Genomic DNA, 17752 nt, shown 5'->3' on the forward strand with positions numbered 1-17752 from the left:
AACAACCTGCATTGCTCTTACTGGAAATTAAGCCAGAGAAATTATAGCATGCAAAATCCTCACTTTAACATTTCAGATCTTTCAGATTCACTAGATGGCAGCATAATATAATAGAGCTTCCAGCTCATTATCTGATTAAGTGGCTTTTGCCCACTAAAGCTCGTGATACTATATATATATATATATATATATATATATATATATATATATATATATATATATATATATATATATAGTATGTTAGTCTCTAAGGTGCCACAAGACTACTTGTTTTTAAAGTTACAGACTAACATGGCTACCCTTCTAAGACTAATGTGATAGAGTTTAGGGAAGTTTTTGCAGGTGAGATTCCTGGAGCGTATAGAAAAAAAAATCATTATTTCATAATTTTTGTTTTACACTTTTCTGAAGATTAACTTCTCATTTTCTTTCCAGGAAAACTAGTATATGAAAGAATTTCATCCATGTGTATGGATAATCGTGGCTCTTTACCAGGTAATTTTGTGCCACCTTAATGCTATTTTTCTTGTAGAAATCTATCATGTTTACCAAGCTAGTTTTGGGATGTAAGAAATTTCAGCAGTGACTGAATTTTCACCAATATGTATCATGTATACTGAAACAAATTCAGTTTTGCTTGCACGCTTCAGAAGAGTTTTGTGTGCACCTTGATTCTTATGGGGGAGAACTAGAGTTTTTAAATGAGACCAAGACCGTGGGGTAATATTAAAATATTAGCTGACTAATGTCCTCTGAAAAGAAATCAGTCTGCTTGTGTGTGTTGCATTTGGATTTAGTTGTTGTTCCTAGTGTTTAAAAAAAAAAAAGCCCATAACAAGTTGCTTTCATTCCTCCCACAGCTTTACATAAGTTTACCTTCTTTCTATAAATAACCTGACATAAAACTGGGTACAGTAAAATGTTCTAGTTTTCAGTTTTAATGATCTTGAACATTAATAGGGTCTCTTGGGTGCAGGTGGTAACTTTTAAGGCAGGAGGAAGTGGGAGACAGCTAGGATGGGAATACTATTCCTAATCACTCTAGTTTATAAAACAAGGAGAAAAAATGTTTGTTCTCTTCTCTCCTCCTACTCTCTTTCCTTCCTCCTCCTGAATTTCTTCCTATATTTTTTTCAGCATGCTTATAATATGGTTTTATCTATCTTCATAGACAATAATAAACCATATTAACACACTCTGTGGTCACAGCCATGTTTAAATATGGTTATTTTCATGTTGTAGATGAGCTCCAGAACATTTTATTGTAAAATAAAAGTATGTACTTTTGGTTTAATCACAGACAGCTTGCAACACTAAACCAGTAGCACCATGAGAAACAAGTCAGTAATAATATTTTCTTTGGTGAGCTTTCTTTTTTTTCTCATTGCTATTTAACAATCCGCCTCCTAAGGACAGCTCTCTCTGGATGAAGCAAGAGTCAAAATACCTTGAAAGAAATCTGAACCAGCAATGGTATCAGGAATGAAATTTTCCAGTAATGTACACACACTCAAAATTTCTTATGCAGAACCCTGCCTTGAGCAGCTGTGTGAAATAAAACAAAGTCTTTGGTATTTGTACTCATTCTTTCAGTTGTAATAAGGTTAGAACTTCTAATTTAGCATTCTCTGTCTCCAGAAAACCAAACTGCAGTGTAGCTCTTGCTAATTGAAAGATACCTGAGTTATGTTTCTGTGAGGGCACAATTGCAATGATTTTGTGCAATTCATTTTAATTTGTTTAGCATTTGCTAATGAAACAATTTCTTATAGAAAAGAAGGTGTCAACAAGACCTTTGTTTAAGTAGTAATCATTGCCTTTGCTTTAATCAGATGATCCAAGTATATTTCTAGATCAATAACTCTGTAATGACTTTTTGTTATAGTTTGAGGGATTAGCATTTTGAAGGTTGTTGATATTAACTATGTTCTGGTTAGCACTATTCTTAACTGTCTTTGCAGTTACTGCATGCTTGAAATAAAGACATCACAATCCCAAGCGCTGTGTTATATAACTGGCCTCTAGCTGTGGGGGGTGGGGAATTGCACTGTTTCTCTAAAATTTCAACACTGGCTGAGTGTCTGAGGAACAACAACAACAAGCACAACAGCAGAATAATAAGTAGAGCTGGAAAAGAAAATTCTGCTTCCAGTCAGTTTTTTTAAATACTTCTGGTTGTATGTATATTTACTGGGTTCCTCACAGAAAGGCATGCAGATTATGGCTTGAACTTTGTTCCTGTATCATTTATAAACTGCAGGTCCAGTGGACAAAATTGAGGGAAGATAAAGCAAAGGTCTACTACTGCTTGCTTATTATTGGTTAATCTAATACTTAACTTATAATGAGAAATATATCTGTCTCAAGCTGTGCAGATAAAGAGCCCTTAGAAATACTTTACGTCTACTTCAGAAAGCTGATTCATGAAAAGGTGGAAGTTACAAAGATTGAAATATAAATAGACACAGAACAAAGAAATGAAATCTTCTCCCCAGAAGCTGAGTGTCTGTACTTCTAAAAATTACTAGGCTGCTGACGGTGCCATTCTTATGGTTTGCTGTGAAACATCAGGGTGCAAATTAAACAGACAACAAGCTCTAAAGAGGGGTTATTGTGCAAATAAAGGTTCTAGTGTCACTGCAAATCACTGTTAAGGCTGATTTGAGTTAATGGTAGCGGGAACAGATTCAGTCTTTGAGGATGGTCACAAACTTGCAAGTATCTTGCGACCTAGGGAAAGATCTGCTCTGAGGATTTCTGGGTTTGAGGCCCTTTACCTTAGTGCAAAAGATTCTTCTCCTACCTCTCCCTCCACTTTTTAGCAGAATGATTCTGGCAGGAGATAGGGTCAGGATAATACTGCAACAGAGAAATTACAGAAATGTAGGGCTGGAAGGTAACACAAAAGATCTCTAGTCCACCCCCACCGGCTATGTTGAGGCAGTATTAAATATGCCTATACTATCCCTGACAGAAGTTTGCCCAACCTTTTCTTATTAACCTCCCATGACCTAGATCTTACTACCTCCATGTTTAACCTGTTCCATTGTTCAACTATCCGTAAAGTTACAACAATTTTATTAATATCTAACCTAAAACTCAGATTAAGCAGATGACTATTTGTTCTACTCTTAGTGCAAACAGAAAACAATTGATCACCATAACACCCCTTAACATATGCGGGTGTTTTTATCAGATCTCCACTCATTCTTCGGTTCTATAGGCCAGAGTTTCTCAACTTTTTTTTTTTTTTTTAAATGAAGTACTCCCAGAACCTACAGTTTTCATACACACACAATTTTTTTTCTACCATTGCAACACACATGTTTTAACAACTTAATTGTAACCAGGCAGGCGATGAAATTTTGGGGTGTAAAAAGTACAAAAATGAAGCACTGTAAAACTTAAAACAAAAATTAAATTTTGTTGGCGTACCCTCCCCCCCAGCTTCTCTCAAGTATACCCCTTAGGGTACTCGTACCGCTGGTTGAGAAACACTGCTCTAGTCTAACCATGCTAGTTGTTAGCTTTTCTAAACCTCTTTTCATTTTTGTTGCTCTCCTCTGGACCCTCTCCAGTTTTTCACAAATTTTAAAAAGTGTGGCACCCAACATTAGAGAGACTGCTCCAGCTGAGGCCTCATCAATGCTGAGGAGAGCAGAACTATTACTTCCCATGTCTTCTATGTGATACTCCTATGAATACAGCCCACAAATTTTTTTATTTGCAACAGAATCACATTCTTGCCTCCTATTCAGTGCCTTTATAGCTATGCCTGTTGCCACTTTCTGTATCTGAGATTTGTTCAGGTTTGTGTGTGTGAGGTATTAGCACAAATATAGGTATCAGCAAAATGATGGGTTAAATTATTCCATCCCTATTTAGCATTTCCCATGAAGCTGACTTTGGTGAAGTACTTTGCACTTTTGTAACAGCTCTCAAATTTAATAGTGGCTGTATTATGAGGCTTCCATTTCAAGGTTATTAAACACTTCATTTGACTATAGACATTTCCTTGTCAGCATTATTATTCAGAGTGTCACATGCCTTTCTTTGAAATGTGGAGTATTCCACTAATATTGGGCAATGCAGCTGTCACAGGAAAGCAATTTTTTTTAAACTTTACATCAGTAATGATGAAACCATTTGAAAATATTGTGTGCCAGTGGTATAAAATCAGCTGGCACTCATGGATTGGCTCCGTGAGTGCCAGCTGATTTTACTCTATTGGCACACAATACTTTTAAAAATTCATACACCCTAAGTGCTGCAACATCTCTATTAGATGAGTAAATTGGGGACCAGGGGTTCAGTGGCTTGTCTGAAGTCACATGCTGAGCTCATGCCAGGGAGCTGACAGGATTGTTGGGCCCCTGTGCAAAGTGTGGGGTGTGTGTGTGTGAGGGGCGTCCTGGCTCACCACTCCTGGAAGGGGGGGGCCTTGAGTGGAAAGGGAAGGGCTAGGTAGCCAGCACTGCCTGGACAGTGTGGCACACCCCCCCCCCCCCCCCCAGCACCTGCTGGCCATCAAAGCCTGCCAGAATGTGCTGCGTGGTACTCCCGCAGTGATTCTAAAGGGCCTGGCATTCTGACTGCTGCCTCTGTAGTGGTGGTTGGGAGCTCCAAGCCCTGAAGCAATTGCCTGCTTTGCCCTTCCCCATCAGTGGACCTGAGAACATGTCATATCTGGTAATAGAACACTGGAGCCATGACTGCCAGTCACAGTTTTTAACCATTGAACTAGTCCACATGCTTTCTCTAATGACTTGAGAATATAATTTTAACCAGTAGGGTTTTAGTATGCAGATTAAGAAAGTTTGGGATGTAGCCCAATGTACTAGCTTGCCTTTTTATTTTGTTCACTGCTTTACATCATATTTTGCTTTTATTATGTTCAACGGTAATGCATAGAACCTACACACCTGTATCTTGTCAGACAGTAGCTTAAGCAAGTTAGCACAAGATTTGAGGCGTATGAATTTTGAACTGATAAACAGCCCGACTGAAATCTCAAATATTGAGGTTTGACAGGTTCTTGTTCCAAGCTCAGGCCCAATATTATTCAAATTATTATATAGTTGGGAACTCCAATGGGCACAATTTCAATATTCACACTATACGAACACCTGTATATTTACAAATAGTTTATGAATGCATTTAGCACACTCACAAACACCCCAACTCAGAGATACTACAGAATGTACACCTGCGCTTCCATATGCCCACATCCATCCCTTGTAGAACAACCTGAAAAGTTAGCTTTCCTTTTCTTATTGTCATTGCCTTCCTCCCTCGCTGCCACTAATAATCATTCTGGCACCTCAGAAGGGCTATATCTCCTTCTTCCGCACCTCTAGGCTCGAATGAAACTTTTATTATTACAGTACTAGTACCCCTATGTTTGATGCATATTCAGTAGGGTTATTTTCGCTTCTCCTCATTTGTACATCTTCCCCTTACTAATGGTGGAGTCTCTGCCTATTGGATTAGAATATCAGTTCTTCTTCGAGTGCTTGCTCATGTCCATTCTGATTAGGTGTACGCGCGCCGCGTGCACGGATTCCGGAGCTTTTTTCCCTTAGCAGTACCCATAGGGCCAACAGAGAGCCCCCTGGAGTGGCGCCGGTATACCGGTGCATATATACCCCTGCTGGCCCTTCCACCCTTCAGTTCCTTCTTACATACGGGTGCATATATACCCCTGCTGGCCCTTCCACCCCTCAGTTCCTTCTTACCGCCCGTGAGGGTAGCTGGAGCATGCTTCAGGCTATTGCCTATCTCTTAGCAGCTTATCTCTTACCCATTGTATTATAGTTTGCAGTTGAAGTTTCTTTCTAGTTAAGTAGTTGTTAAGTACTGTAAATAGTTATTTAGATAAGGGAGCAGTGGAACCCTCCCTCCAGGGGAGGGCATGCCAGGGCCCCAGGGCTTCAAACCCTGTGCCTCCTGCTCCAAGCCTATGCCCTGGGGAGACCCTCATTCTAACTGCCTTAAGTGTCTGGGTGAGGCTTATCGAGCTGAAAGCTGCTCTATCTGCAAGAGCTTTAAACCCAGGACTAAGAAGGAGAGGGACTTCCGACTGAAACTCCTGCTAATGGAGTCGGCACTGCAGCCTCAGGGCGAGGAGCGGCCTCATTCCGCCCGCAGCGCACCGACGGTGGCACCGTCGGACAGCAGGGCACCGAGACGCAGATCGCCGTCACCGGTGTTGAGGGCCTCCAAGAGCTCGAGGGGTCGCTCGGCAGAGAGGAGTGCCCAGAAGGTGCGCCCTAAGGAGGGGCACCTTTCTTCTAAGTCTTCTAGGAAGAGGCACAGCCCAGACAAGGGCAAGAGCCCTGGGCAGACAGTGGGGCTAGGAGAGGTCCGTCAGCCTTCCACCCCAGAGACCTTTGAGGCAGCCCAGGACCTCATCCACATGGCGGTGGATGAAGGGGAGGGCCCGGTACCGCAGGAGCGGACCGCGCCGGCACAGGCCTCTAGTGCCCCCCAGCAGGACAGGGCTGGGCCGTGGGACCCTCTGGGCGACGGGCAGGCCTCGGCCCAGCAGCAGCAGTTTCCCCCGGTGCCGGGGAGAACACCGGCACCGGAGCCAGGACGAACACCGGCACCGACCCAGGGCCCGCTCCCCACGGCACCGGCAGCGACTCCGGGAGCGTGTGGGCTCGCTACGCCGACGGCACCGGTGCAGGGTCCGGTGCCGCAGATGGCTCCCTGGGCAGTGCAGGGCCCCACACCGTATTACGCACCGCCTGTGGTGCCGCAACAGGCGTCCCGCATGGCACCGGCGCTGTTGCTGCTCCCGGCACCGATCCCTGCTTACTCCTTGGGGGCACAGCAGCAGAGCGCGGCACCGGTGCACATGACGGCACCAGAGGGGTACGCACCGGTCTATGAGATGCACCCGGGTGCGGTACCGCCGCAGCAAAGGCCTCCACTCATGCCACCACCGGCACCGTGGGTGGTGCACAGGGGCAAGCCATCGGCCATGGCAGACCAACGTAGGGTGCAGTCTTCATCAGCGCCTCCATGGTCGGCATCAGAGTACTCTTCGGAGTCGGAGGCTGAGTCAGTGGTTTCGACTGGGCCCTCATATAGGTCGCGGCCTCGCCATAGGTCCCGCTCGTCGCTCAGATCATCTCACCGGGATCCGATGGTCCAGCAGCAATCGCAGGGGCAACCCCAGTGGGCTTTCTGGACGCCCTGGGCATACCATCAGGCCCAGGGGCCTCCCCCTTCGGGGCCGGCAGTGGGGTCATCCCGAAGAAGGAGCACCCCATCTGCCACCCCCTTGACAGCCCCCCCGCCTGGAAGTGGCTTGCCCATAGCTTCGGGGCCGAGACCCCCGGTGATTGGTCAGGGCGATCCGGGGGCACAGTTGACCGAGGAGGCAATCCCCTCAAGGGACTTCTCGTTGTCCTCGCCAGACGAGGCCCTGGCCGACCCTGCACTTCAGCCCCCGTCCATGGACTCCAGGGTGCACCAGGAGCTGCTTCGGAGGCTGGCGGTCAACCTTGCGGTCCAGCACGAGGAGGTTCACGAGGACTTAGATCCGATGGTGGACATCATAGCGGCAGCGGGCCCTGGTCGGGTGGCGCTCCCACTGAATAAAACGGTGGACAAGCTGTCTAAAACCCTGTGGCAGACACCGGCCTCTATTGCACCGACCCAGAAGGGGGTCGAGAGACGATACTATGTACCCGAGGGGCATGAGTATCTGTTTACCCACCCGGCTCTGGGATCCATAGTGGTTCAGGCCGCTGGGCAGAAGGAGCACCAAGGGCCTCCAGGCCCCACTCCGAAGGCAAAGGAGCCTAGGAGATTGGACCTGCTCGGCCGGAAGGCCTATGCCACAGCGGGCCTCCAGCTACGTATAGCTAACCAGCAACTGATGCTGGGGCGTTATGCTTTTAATATGTGGGCGTCCACGCAAAAATTTGCCAGCCAGCTTCCTCCCAAATCCCGCCAGGAGTTCGGGGCCTTGACGGAGGAGGGGCAAGCAGTGGCGCGTACCTCTCTCCAGGCGGCCTTGGACGCAGCCGATTCAGCAGCCTGCATCATGGCCACAGGGGTGGAGATGAGGCGTAGTGCCTGGCTGCAGGTGTCTGGCATCCCACCCGAGGTGCAGACTACTATCCAGGACCTGCCCTTTGAGGGGCCGGCCTTATTTTCAGAGCAGACTGACTCCAAGCTGCATAGCCTGAAAGACTCGAGGGCAACCCTGAAGTCGCTAGGGATACATACCCCGGCGCCTCAGAGGCGCTCTTTCCAGGCCAGGCCCTACCCTAGAAGGGGGCAGAACAACGAAAGGGGTCGCAGGAGAGGCCGCAACAATGGCCGCCCTGACATTTTCGGGGCAGGCGTAGGGGGCCTCGGTCAGACTCCGAGAGAAGCTCAGGGCCATCCCCCGGTCCCCAAGCCAAGCCCTCATTTTGAAGGTACGCCAGAGAGCAGAGTACCAGTAGCGCCTATCTGTCCGCCCTTTGGGGTCCGTCTTTCCCTATTTTTCCAGGGATGGTTAAAGATCACGTCGGACCATTGGGTCCTAGACCTGGTGAAGCAGGGATATACTATCCCCTTCCTCTCTTACCCTGCCTCCCATCCCCCAGCCTCGTCCCTTTTCAGGGACCCCTCTCACGAGATGCTCCTTCGGCAGGAGGTGTCCAACCTGTTGATGCAAGGTGCCATAGAAAGGGTACCTCCTAACGTAAGGGGAAAGGGTTTCTACTCCCGCTACTTCCTGGTACCCAAGGCGAAAGGGGGTATGCGTCCCATACTACACCTCCGAAACCTGAACACCTTTATAAGGAAAACGAAGTTCAGGATGGTGACGCTAGCCCGCATCATCCCATCGCTCAGAAAGGGGGACTGGTATGCTGCTCTCGATTTAAAAGATGCGTACTTCCACATTTCAATTTTTCCAAGTCACAGAAAATTCCTCCGGTTCACGGTGGGGCAGGATCACTTTCAGTTTACGGTCCTCCCCTTTGGACTGTGTACGGCCCCGAGGGTCTTTACCAAATGTATGACCGTAGTAGCCGCATTCCTGAGGCGGCACAAGGTCCAGCTGTTCCCATATCTGGACGACTGGCTCATAAAGGGCAAGTCTCGAGAACAGGTACTGGACCATGTCTCAAGGGCCAGAGCTCTGTTCGAGGGCCTCGGCCTCCTCATAAACGAGGCCAAATCACTGCTGGAGCCCACGCAGGTCATAGACTTTGTGGGGACCCATCTGGACTCGCCTATGGGCAAGGCGTCCCTGCCGAGAGACAGATTTTCGACCATTCAATCGCTGGTAGTGGGGCTGCAGGAGTTCCCGACTACGACGGCGAGGACCTGCATGAGGCTGCTAGGCCACATGGCGGCGGGCACTTACGTGGTCCAACATGCCAGGCTACGCATGCGCCCATTGCAGGGGTGGCTCAAGGTAGTGCACAACCCCTTGAGGTCGCCGCTGGATGTGGTGGTAACTATCCCCCAGGACGTCCTGCGCTCGCTGGACTGGTGGAAGGATGAGAGCACGGTGTGTGCCGGGGTCCAATTCACCAAGCCGTCCCCGTCGCTGCAGCTGGTCACGGCTGCCTCGGACGTAGGATGGGGCGCTCACTGGGCAACCTCAGGACACAAGGTATGTGGTCGGCAGAGGAGGCTCGCCTCCATATAAATATCAAGGAGCTGCGGGCGGTCAGGTTGGCCTGCAGGGCGTTCCTTCCCCACTTACAGAACAGAGTGGTGGCGGTGCTGACAGACAACACTACGGCCATGTTCTATATCAACAAACAGGGTGGGGCGCGTTCCTCTCCCCTGTGCCGGGAAGCCCTAGAGCTATGGGAACTGTGGATAGCCCACAGCATTTCTCTGGAGGCGTCTCACCTCCCAGGAACCAGGAACGGGCTGGCAGACAGGCTCAGCCGTTCAAACCAGGCGCACGAGTGGGTGCTAAGGGGGGATGTACTTCACGAGGTCTTCCAGAGGTGGGGGTTTCCCCGCCTGGACCTGTTCGCGACTCCGAGCAACGCCAAGTGCGGGGAGTTCTGTTCGTACATGGGGCACGGGCAGGGCTCTCGGGGAGATGCGCTGCAGGTCAGCTGGCCCAGGGGCCTACTCTATGCCTTCCCCCCGTTCCCTCTGATCCACGACACAGTCCTCAGAGTGCAGAGGTTCAGGGCTCGGGCCATCCTGATAGCGCCAGTATGGCCTCGACAGTACTGGTTCACCACCTTGCTGGATCTGACTGTGGAGGGCCCGCTCAGGCTACCCCTAGTGCCAGATCTAATCACTCAGAGCTGCGAGGCCGGGGTGGCACTCCACCCGAGCCTTCCATCTCTCCACCTAGCAGCGTGGCTCCTCAGTGGCTCTCAGTGACGGAGCGAGCCTGCTCTAGAGATGTCCAGGAGGTCCTCTTGGAAAGTAGGAAGCCGTCCACTAGAGCTCTCTACGAGGCTAAGTGGAGGAGGTTTACTTCCTGGCTGGGGGGCAGGACGCTCGCTCCAGGTGAAGGGGCGGTTCCGACTGTCCTGGAATTCCTTCTCCACCTGCGGAAACAGGGCCTGGCCACAGCCTCCCTAAGGGTGTACCTGGTGGCCATTGTGGCCTTCCACACCGGGGGGAGGGGGGGGGCAAAGGTCTATCTTTGCCAACCCCTTGGTTAAAAGGTTTCTAAAGGGAGTCGACAGGTTGATGCCATATGAGAGGCCTCCGGTACCGGCATGGGACCTTAACCTGGTCCTGACTGCCCTTATGAAGCCCCCGTTCGAGCCCCTAGCTTCATGCTCCCTGACACAGCTATCTTACAAGGTAGCTTTCCTTGTGGCCATTACCTCTGCCAGGCGGGTGTCTGAGCTTAAGGCTCTCACCTCAGAACCACCTTACACTGTGTTTTTTAAAGACAAAGTGAGGTTACATCCACACCCGGGATTTCTTCCCAAGGTGGTCTCACACTTCCACATGTCCCAGGATATTTACCTGCCAGTGTTTTACCCTAAGCCACACGCGTCGCCCAGGGAACAGGCTCTGCACTGCCTGGACGTTAGAAGGGTGTTGGCTTTTTATATAGTTAGGATACGAGAGTTTTGTAAGTCAAATCAACTGTTTATTTCGGTGGCAGATAGGATGTATGGTCAGCCAGTCTCAACGCAGCGTATATCCTCGTGGATTACTTCCTGTATTCGACTGTGCTACGAGGGCACGGGTAAACCACCGCCGCGCATAACAGCACATTCCACTAGAGCCCAGGCGACGTCGGCGGCGTTCCTGGCCTGCGTGCCGATCCTGGAGATCTGCAGGGCAGGAACCTGGTCATCAGTGCACACCTTTGCAGAGCATTATGCAATCACGCAGCTGGCCAGGGAGGATGCTGCTGTCGAGACGGCAGTTCTGTGTTCTGCAGAACGATAAGATAATAGTTAGTCACCTTCCGACCCCGCCTCCGGAGGGGGGACACGGCTAGGGACTCACCTAATCAGAATGGACATGAGCAAGCACTCGAAGAAGAAGAAGAGGTTACTTACCTCGTAACTAGTTCTTCGAGATGTGTTGCTCATGTCCATTCTGCATCCCACCCACCTCCCCGTGTCGGAAGGAGCCGGCAAGAAGGAATTGAGGGGTGGGAGGGCCAGCAGGGTATACCGGCGCCACTCCAGGGGGTTCCCTGCTGGCCCTATGGGTACTGCTAAGGGAAAAAAGCTCCGGAATATGTGCACGCGGCGCGCGTACACCTAATCAGAATGGACATGAGCAACACATCTCGAAGAACTACAGTTACGAGGTAAGTAACCTCTTCTTCTTTCAACTCATTATGTAAGTTGGTTTGTTACCATGGCCCTCTTGTGGTTAGGTATCTGTGGATGTAGTTTATGTATGTATTGTTATTAATCACTTAAGCAAAGTAGAAGTAGTGTACTAGATGCAAAGAAACAAAGCAAAGAATCAGTTGAGGATTAGTTCCTATCCCAGGCAGGGAGATTATGCCTCTTGGTGTTCCATCTGCGGGTATTAATCTGTAGCTTAATTTATAGAATTACGTATTAATTATATTAGTTACTTAAGAATCCCCAGTTATCACTGTGATGGTTGATGGGGACAACACTTATTATTTTTTATCATAATCCCACACCTCAGAAAAGAGAGATTTTTAGGCTACAACGGGAGGAGCGAGAGTAAGGAGTGAAAAGGATGCAAGAGGACAAAAGCAGAGAGGACTATAAAGAGCAGTATTTCTTAGTTCTTCCATATGAGCATTTCACAGGAGTTACTTATTGATTTGTAAAATAATAATAAATTACATTGAGAGCTATTGGGTTGACATCAGGAATTAGATCCAATTAAATCAATATTATGATTAAATGGAAGTGTAGCTCTGGTTACGCAGCATTGCTGCTCATTCTGGTTATGCAGTCCAGCAGTTGTCAGTATTGCTGAAAAGGAGATGCTAGAATGACATTGTCCAGTTCATTACTTTATGCTTAATTTCTTATGAAAAGAAAATACTTAATTTGCCATTTTAAATAAATGTAAATAATGTAATTTATTTTAGAACTAAATGTGATATGCTTGGCTCTGGCTTTATATTTTTACAGATAATTTTACTCCAGAAAGTGTTAATGATACTGCCAAAGAAACCTGTTTAAACTGGTTCTTCAAGATTGCTTCAATCAGAGAGCTCGTTCCCAGATTGTATCCTTTTCAAACGAAGTTGACTGTCAAAATGGTGCAGTTATGCCTGAAGTTTTAAAAGGAATTAAAATAATATAAGAACAAAATGAAGTTTATGTTGAAAATCTAAACGGTGATTATCACCTCAGATTTTAGACTGAAAATATCTATGTACTAGTATCTTATGTACTTATATTCCCCCCTCCATCACAACAGTATTTGAATGCTTCTCAGTCTTTATTGTATTTATTTCACAACACCCCAGGGAGATAGTGAAGTGCTCTTATACTCGTTTTTTTAACAGATGGGAACTTAGGCAGAGCAAGGCGAGCTGACTTGTCACTGGTCATACACTGGTCCAAATGTGATGAAGCAGGAAATTGAATCTCAGTCTCCCAAGACATAGACTAGTACCCCAACTGCTGGGATTCTTCTCCAAATAGGAAAGCAAAAGGAGCTTACAATTGTTTTATTAGATTTTTATTGTTGTTGTTTTTTTTTTTCCTGAGTACAGTGTTTGTCCAGGTACCCCATTGTTGGGCACTATAGATACACAGAACAAGATGACGGTGCCTGCATCAGGCTTTGCATTGGAAGTGAATTCCAACTTGGACTAAATTGTAATTGAATAGTAATTGAATCCGAAGTATCTCTAGGATTTTTAATGGTAACACAGACCAGTTAACTTCCAAAATTTCTGTTAACTCTGTATTGATCATTTCTTCCCAGCCCTTTCTTCTCCCTTTTTGTATTGACCCCTTTAATTTTATTTGGATTTTGAGCTTTAAAGTGTTTTTGAATGCTTTGACTCATGAGCACATGATGATGATTGTTTAAGTTCAGGTTACATGCTGTAAACTGGACATTCTTGAAAACTAAGTGGAAAAGCTATAAAAGCCAGAAAACAAGTGTCACAGTTATTAAGTTTTAGACTAACCATGGTATGTGGTGCCCAAGAGAAATTAATTTCATAGCCCGGGAGTTGTCACAGTTCAAGGCAACTGAGTCTGTGTTTCCCCCCAGTGGTTTAGCAAAGGTGCCCACTCTTGGTCTTCAGCTCTGCAGCTGTTGCCTTTCTTGGGTGAGATTTTTGACTGGGGTATTCTCAGGCTGCACAGTTCCCCTGCTTTTATTGTAACTTGCAGCACAGAAAAATTGTACAAGGGTGCCTATCTGCTTGCTTTCCCGTCAGAGATAGACGATAAAGTAATTGCTACAGAATGAATATAAGTTACCATGCTGCTCTTTCTAAGAGAGCCTACTTTATTCTTAAGGCACAAAGCATTACAGAGAAATCATATTATAAACAATAAAATAACTTACACACACTACACACTAAAAAGCTTACCAGAGTCCATCCCAGCTCCTGCATGGTCTCTGGCAAGTCCAGTCTTCTAATACCCCACCCAACTGTCATCCTCTATGGTTACATGTTCATTAGAGCTTTCCAGCACAGAACAAGTCCCCAGTCTTACAAGGCCTCATAGGCCAAGTCTTTCCAATATTCCTTGAAGGATTGAGGCCCTGCATGGACCACAAGTCCTTTTGCTGGAGCAGGAGGAAGGCTGGAGGCAGGTTAAACCTCAGGCTTTTATCCAAAAGTATTTTATTTGTCTGTTGGTCTCTAGAGAATCCAGTTTGAACTAGCATATCCATTTCTCTGTGCTGGGGGGGAGGGTGTGATTACAGAGGGTTGACAACAGAAGAAGTATATAAGCATTCCTCCTCCTTACTTGAAAAGGTACATAAACTTCTACAACAACACGTGCATGTACATGGCATGTACCCCAAAGGGATTAAATGAAATCTGTAAGGTTTGCTCCATATGATACAGGATATTGTCAGTCTCTCACAGGAGTAGTTTTGTTTGTTCCCACAAGGAATACATCTTGGGTTTTTTGTTCCTTAACTTGCTTTTGTTGTAGCTATGTGGAAGCAGCAATATTGAAATGCAACAAGTTTCTGTCCAAAACGTAAGGTTAACATGCAATTAATAAATATGGACAGCAAATGAATGGGTCCATGTGAAAAGTAGTATGTAGAAAATTAAGTATGAAAGATCTATTATCATTAATGGAAGAAGTTTTCTGTGCATTTGGAGGGAGCAGTATTGATTATCTTGGGCTCCTGGTGTGAATCCCAGCAAGGCAGAATATTAGTACAACTTCTGACTTACTGATGCATCAACTTCAGAGCACTTGCATAACTGTAAATGAACAGGTCAAACATTTGGTGGGGTGGGGCAGGAAGGATCTACAAAACTGAAAGAACAAAATTGATGGGAGGTGGTTGAAGGTGAAAGAGAGAGCAGTAGGGTGGGACAAATAGGTAGGTCTGTAACCAGGCTAAAGGCCTGGTGGGGAAACAAGGTTGAGGCAATGAGCCCAGAAAGTAGCTGGGGAACAAACTCCAAGCAGAACGGAATCCCTATAGTTTATAAAGTAGCCCTTCAGGACTAATGGGCCTTTACAGTTAATCGCTAAAATAAATTGTATCATCTCAATGGCTCTCCAATGAGAGCGTGATCATTTTGGGGCTTCCCAATATGGGCCTGATCACAGGTGTGTGCTGGAGAGGCAGGAGGAGTGTAAGTAGCCCACATAAAGGCTACCTGCATGCAACAGCTCTGTAGTGAGTGCCCCTTTATAACCATAATGGGTCAACAGGGGGCCTGACAGACTTGCTGGACCTCTGCACAAAGTGAGGAGGGGAGCTGTTTCCATGCTCCTGGAAGGGGTGGGCCTTGGGCAGAAGGGACGGGTCTGGGCAGCCAGCCCTCAGCACCACCCGGAGTGCACCTCACTGCCTCCCCACCCTGGGTTGTCCCTGTCAGCAGGCCTGTGGCAGGGGTGCTTGAACAATTTGTATAGTGGAGGTGCTGAGAGCAGTTGAATCAAACTGGAAACTATGGATATAATGGAAACCACTTGAAGCCAGGAGATACTGCAGCAGCGCCCATGCTTCTAGTTCCAGCACCTAATGCCTGTGGGTGAGATTGGGAGTGAAGTGGGGCCCATGGATCTGTGACTGACTAGGAGATTCCCCTGTCATCATAGATCCACTGCCTCTTAGGCTTTTGGGCTGCTATATCCCTGAGACTGCATTGCAACCAGAGAGAAGCTCCAGCTTCTCCAGTCTAGAGGAAAGGCTTCTTTCCTTCCATCAGTCCCCTAGTTCTTTGCAACTCTCACATACAGAGACTGGCTGTTCCTAAAGGTAAGTAGTATAATTCATGTCTAAGATGTTACTTAGAGCAGTGTATCTCAACCAGTGGTTTGAGTACCCTTAGGGGTACTCAAGAGAAGTCTGGAGGATACATCAGCACAACTGAAATTTGGAGAAAACTGAAGTTTTGTTTTACATTTTACAGCACTTTATTATTTTTGTACTTTTTACACCCAAAAATGTCATCGCCTGCTGGCTACGATGAAGTTGTTTAAACAAATGTGTTGCAATGATAGAAAAAAATGTTTGTCTGAAAACTGTGGGTACTGGGGGTACAGTAAGAAACACTGACTAGTTAAATTTTACTTCTAAATTACTTTGACTTTCCTTTCCTCTTATAATTCTTGCTCATATGTAAATTTAATAACGCAGCCTTTCAAGTTATCAGTATGTGTTGTAGTGTTTTGATCAATTCTGAAACTTCAAAATTTAATTTTTAAAAAATCTTAACAGGGGAATTTCAGAATGTCTCCCGCGACTAACATCTATGATTAGAGGAGTTGGAGATCCACTGGTTGCAGTGTATGCGAGAGCATACCTGTGCAGGGTAGGTTACCATTTAATATTATGTAAAGTGAGCTTTTATTAATGGTATATTTCTCTCTTCTGGCAGCCTCACCTGCTGTCACTAAAGGAAGATTTTAATTAGAGACATCTTTTCTTTGACCCAAAAAGCAGCCTATTCCCCTCTTAGCAAATTGCAAAGCAGGATAATTTTCCCATTATAATCACAATTTGAAAACCTGCTGTATAACTGTCTATAGTAATCATAGTAATTAACAACTAATTTCCAAGCTTGTCCTGCTAGTCCTCCCTCCTGAGAGAAGGGGAAAATTGGGGGCTGAGTCATAAAGAACGTTTGTAGCTTTGTGGTATTACATGCAGCTATATTAGTGTTACACATTGCTTTTCAGGGGTACTGTATAAGCTTTTCTTCTACTTGAATTCATTGTCTCCCTGTTCACGCCACTAGAGTATCTTTTCTGAAGACTGGCTTGATGAGCTTTATGATGAAAAAGAGTTAATATGATGATCTGTTCCCTGCTTCATTGTGCACTCCAAAGCCCCAACCACCTGTATCATGGCCCACTGTTCACCCCTTCATGTCAGTAGCTCTGTGCACCCTGTTCTCCTTCTTCTGTGTGTCCTCCATTCCCCCTTCCCTTCAGTGTTAGGTGGTCTGTGTGCCCCTCCGTTCTCCATACAAGGTCCTTCCAACTTTCCCCATAAGGGAGTTCTGTGCTCCTCCCATTCATCTCCCTATGGCAGGGGTCAGCAATCTTTTCAAACCAAAGAGCCAAACTACATCAAAATTCAGAACAAGCGGTCAACAAAGAACCATATAGGAATGCTCATTTGCATGATTGAAAATGTACAACTTAATATTATTGATAATTGACATAAATATTAATAATAGCAGAAATGAAACATTGTACTTATAGACTTTATTTAATGGGACTTCTGCTGTGGTATCTTTTTGCACGTTTCTTTGAAGTTTACATCATAACTTGTCAAATCCAGCTTCATGCATTCAGGCTGTCTTCTCTCAAACTTATGACAGCGGGCTGAGGATGTGAGGGTGCTGGAGTTTGGGTTGGGGTATATGAGGGGCTCAGAGCAGGGGGTTTGGATATATGATGGGCACAGGGTTGGGGTGTGTGGAGGTGCAGGAGTGTTATGGCAGGGGACTGGGAATGTGGGGGTGCAGCATCTAGATGTGGGGGCATAAGAGGCTCAGGGCAGTGGGTTCAGGTGTATCATGGGCTCAAGGTTAGGGTGGGGGTGATGCAGGAGTGTTATAATACTGTTGCCAGATGGAGGTTGGGCTCCAAGTGAGGGCTTGTTGGCTAGGCTTCATTTTTAAATAAAGTAAAAT

General features: G+C 46.5%; 1 protein-coding gene across 2 annotated transcripts in view; it reads left to right on the forward strand.

Annotated features, from left to right (window-relative positions):
- Nucleotides 1-17752, forward strand: part of VPS35L (VPS35 endosomal protein sorting factor like) — a 146162-nt gene that overhangs the window by 38281 nt on the left and 90129 nt on the right. For both annotated transcript variants that reach the window (XM_006123143.5, XM_089782301.1), the window contains exons 9-12: nt 436-495; nt 12576-12672; nt 14577-14624; nt 16330-16423. In XM_006123143.5, the coding sequence (XP_006123205.3) occupies nt 436-495; nt 12576-12672; nt 14577-14624; nt 16330-16423 (299 nt within the window). The remainder of the gene's footprint in view (nt 1-435; nt 496-12575; nt 12673-14576; nt 14625-16329; nt 16424-17752) is intronic.

This window comes from Pelodiscus sinensis, chromosome 15 (genome assembly GCF_052426305.1).
Source record: "Pelodiscus sinensis isolate ZL-2025 chromosome 15, ASM5242630v1, whole genome shotgun sequence".
NCBI classification, from domain to species: Eukaryota; Metazoa; Chordata; order Testudines; family Trionychidae; genus Pelodiscus; species Pelodiscus sinensis.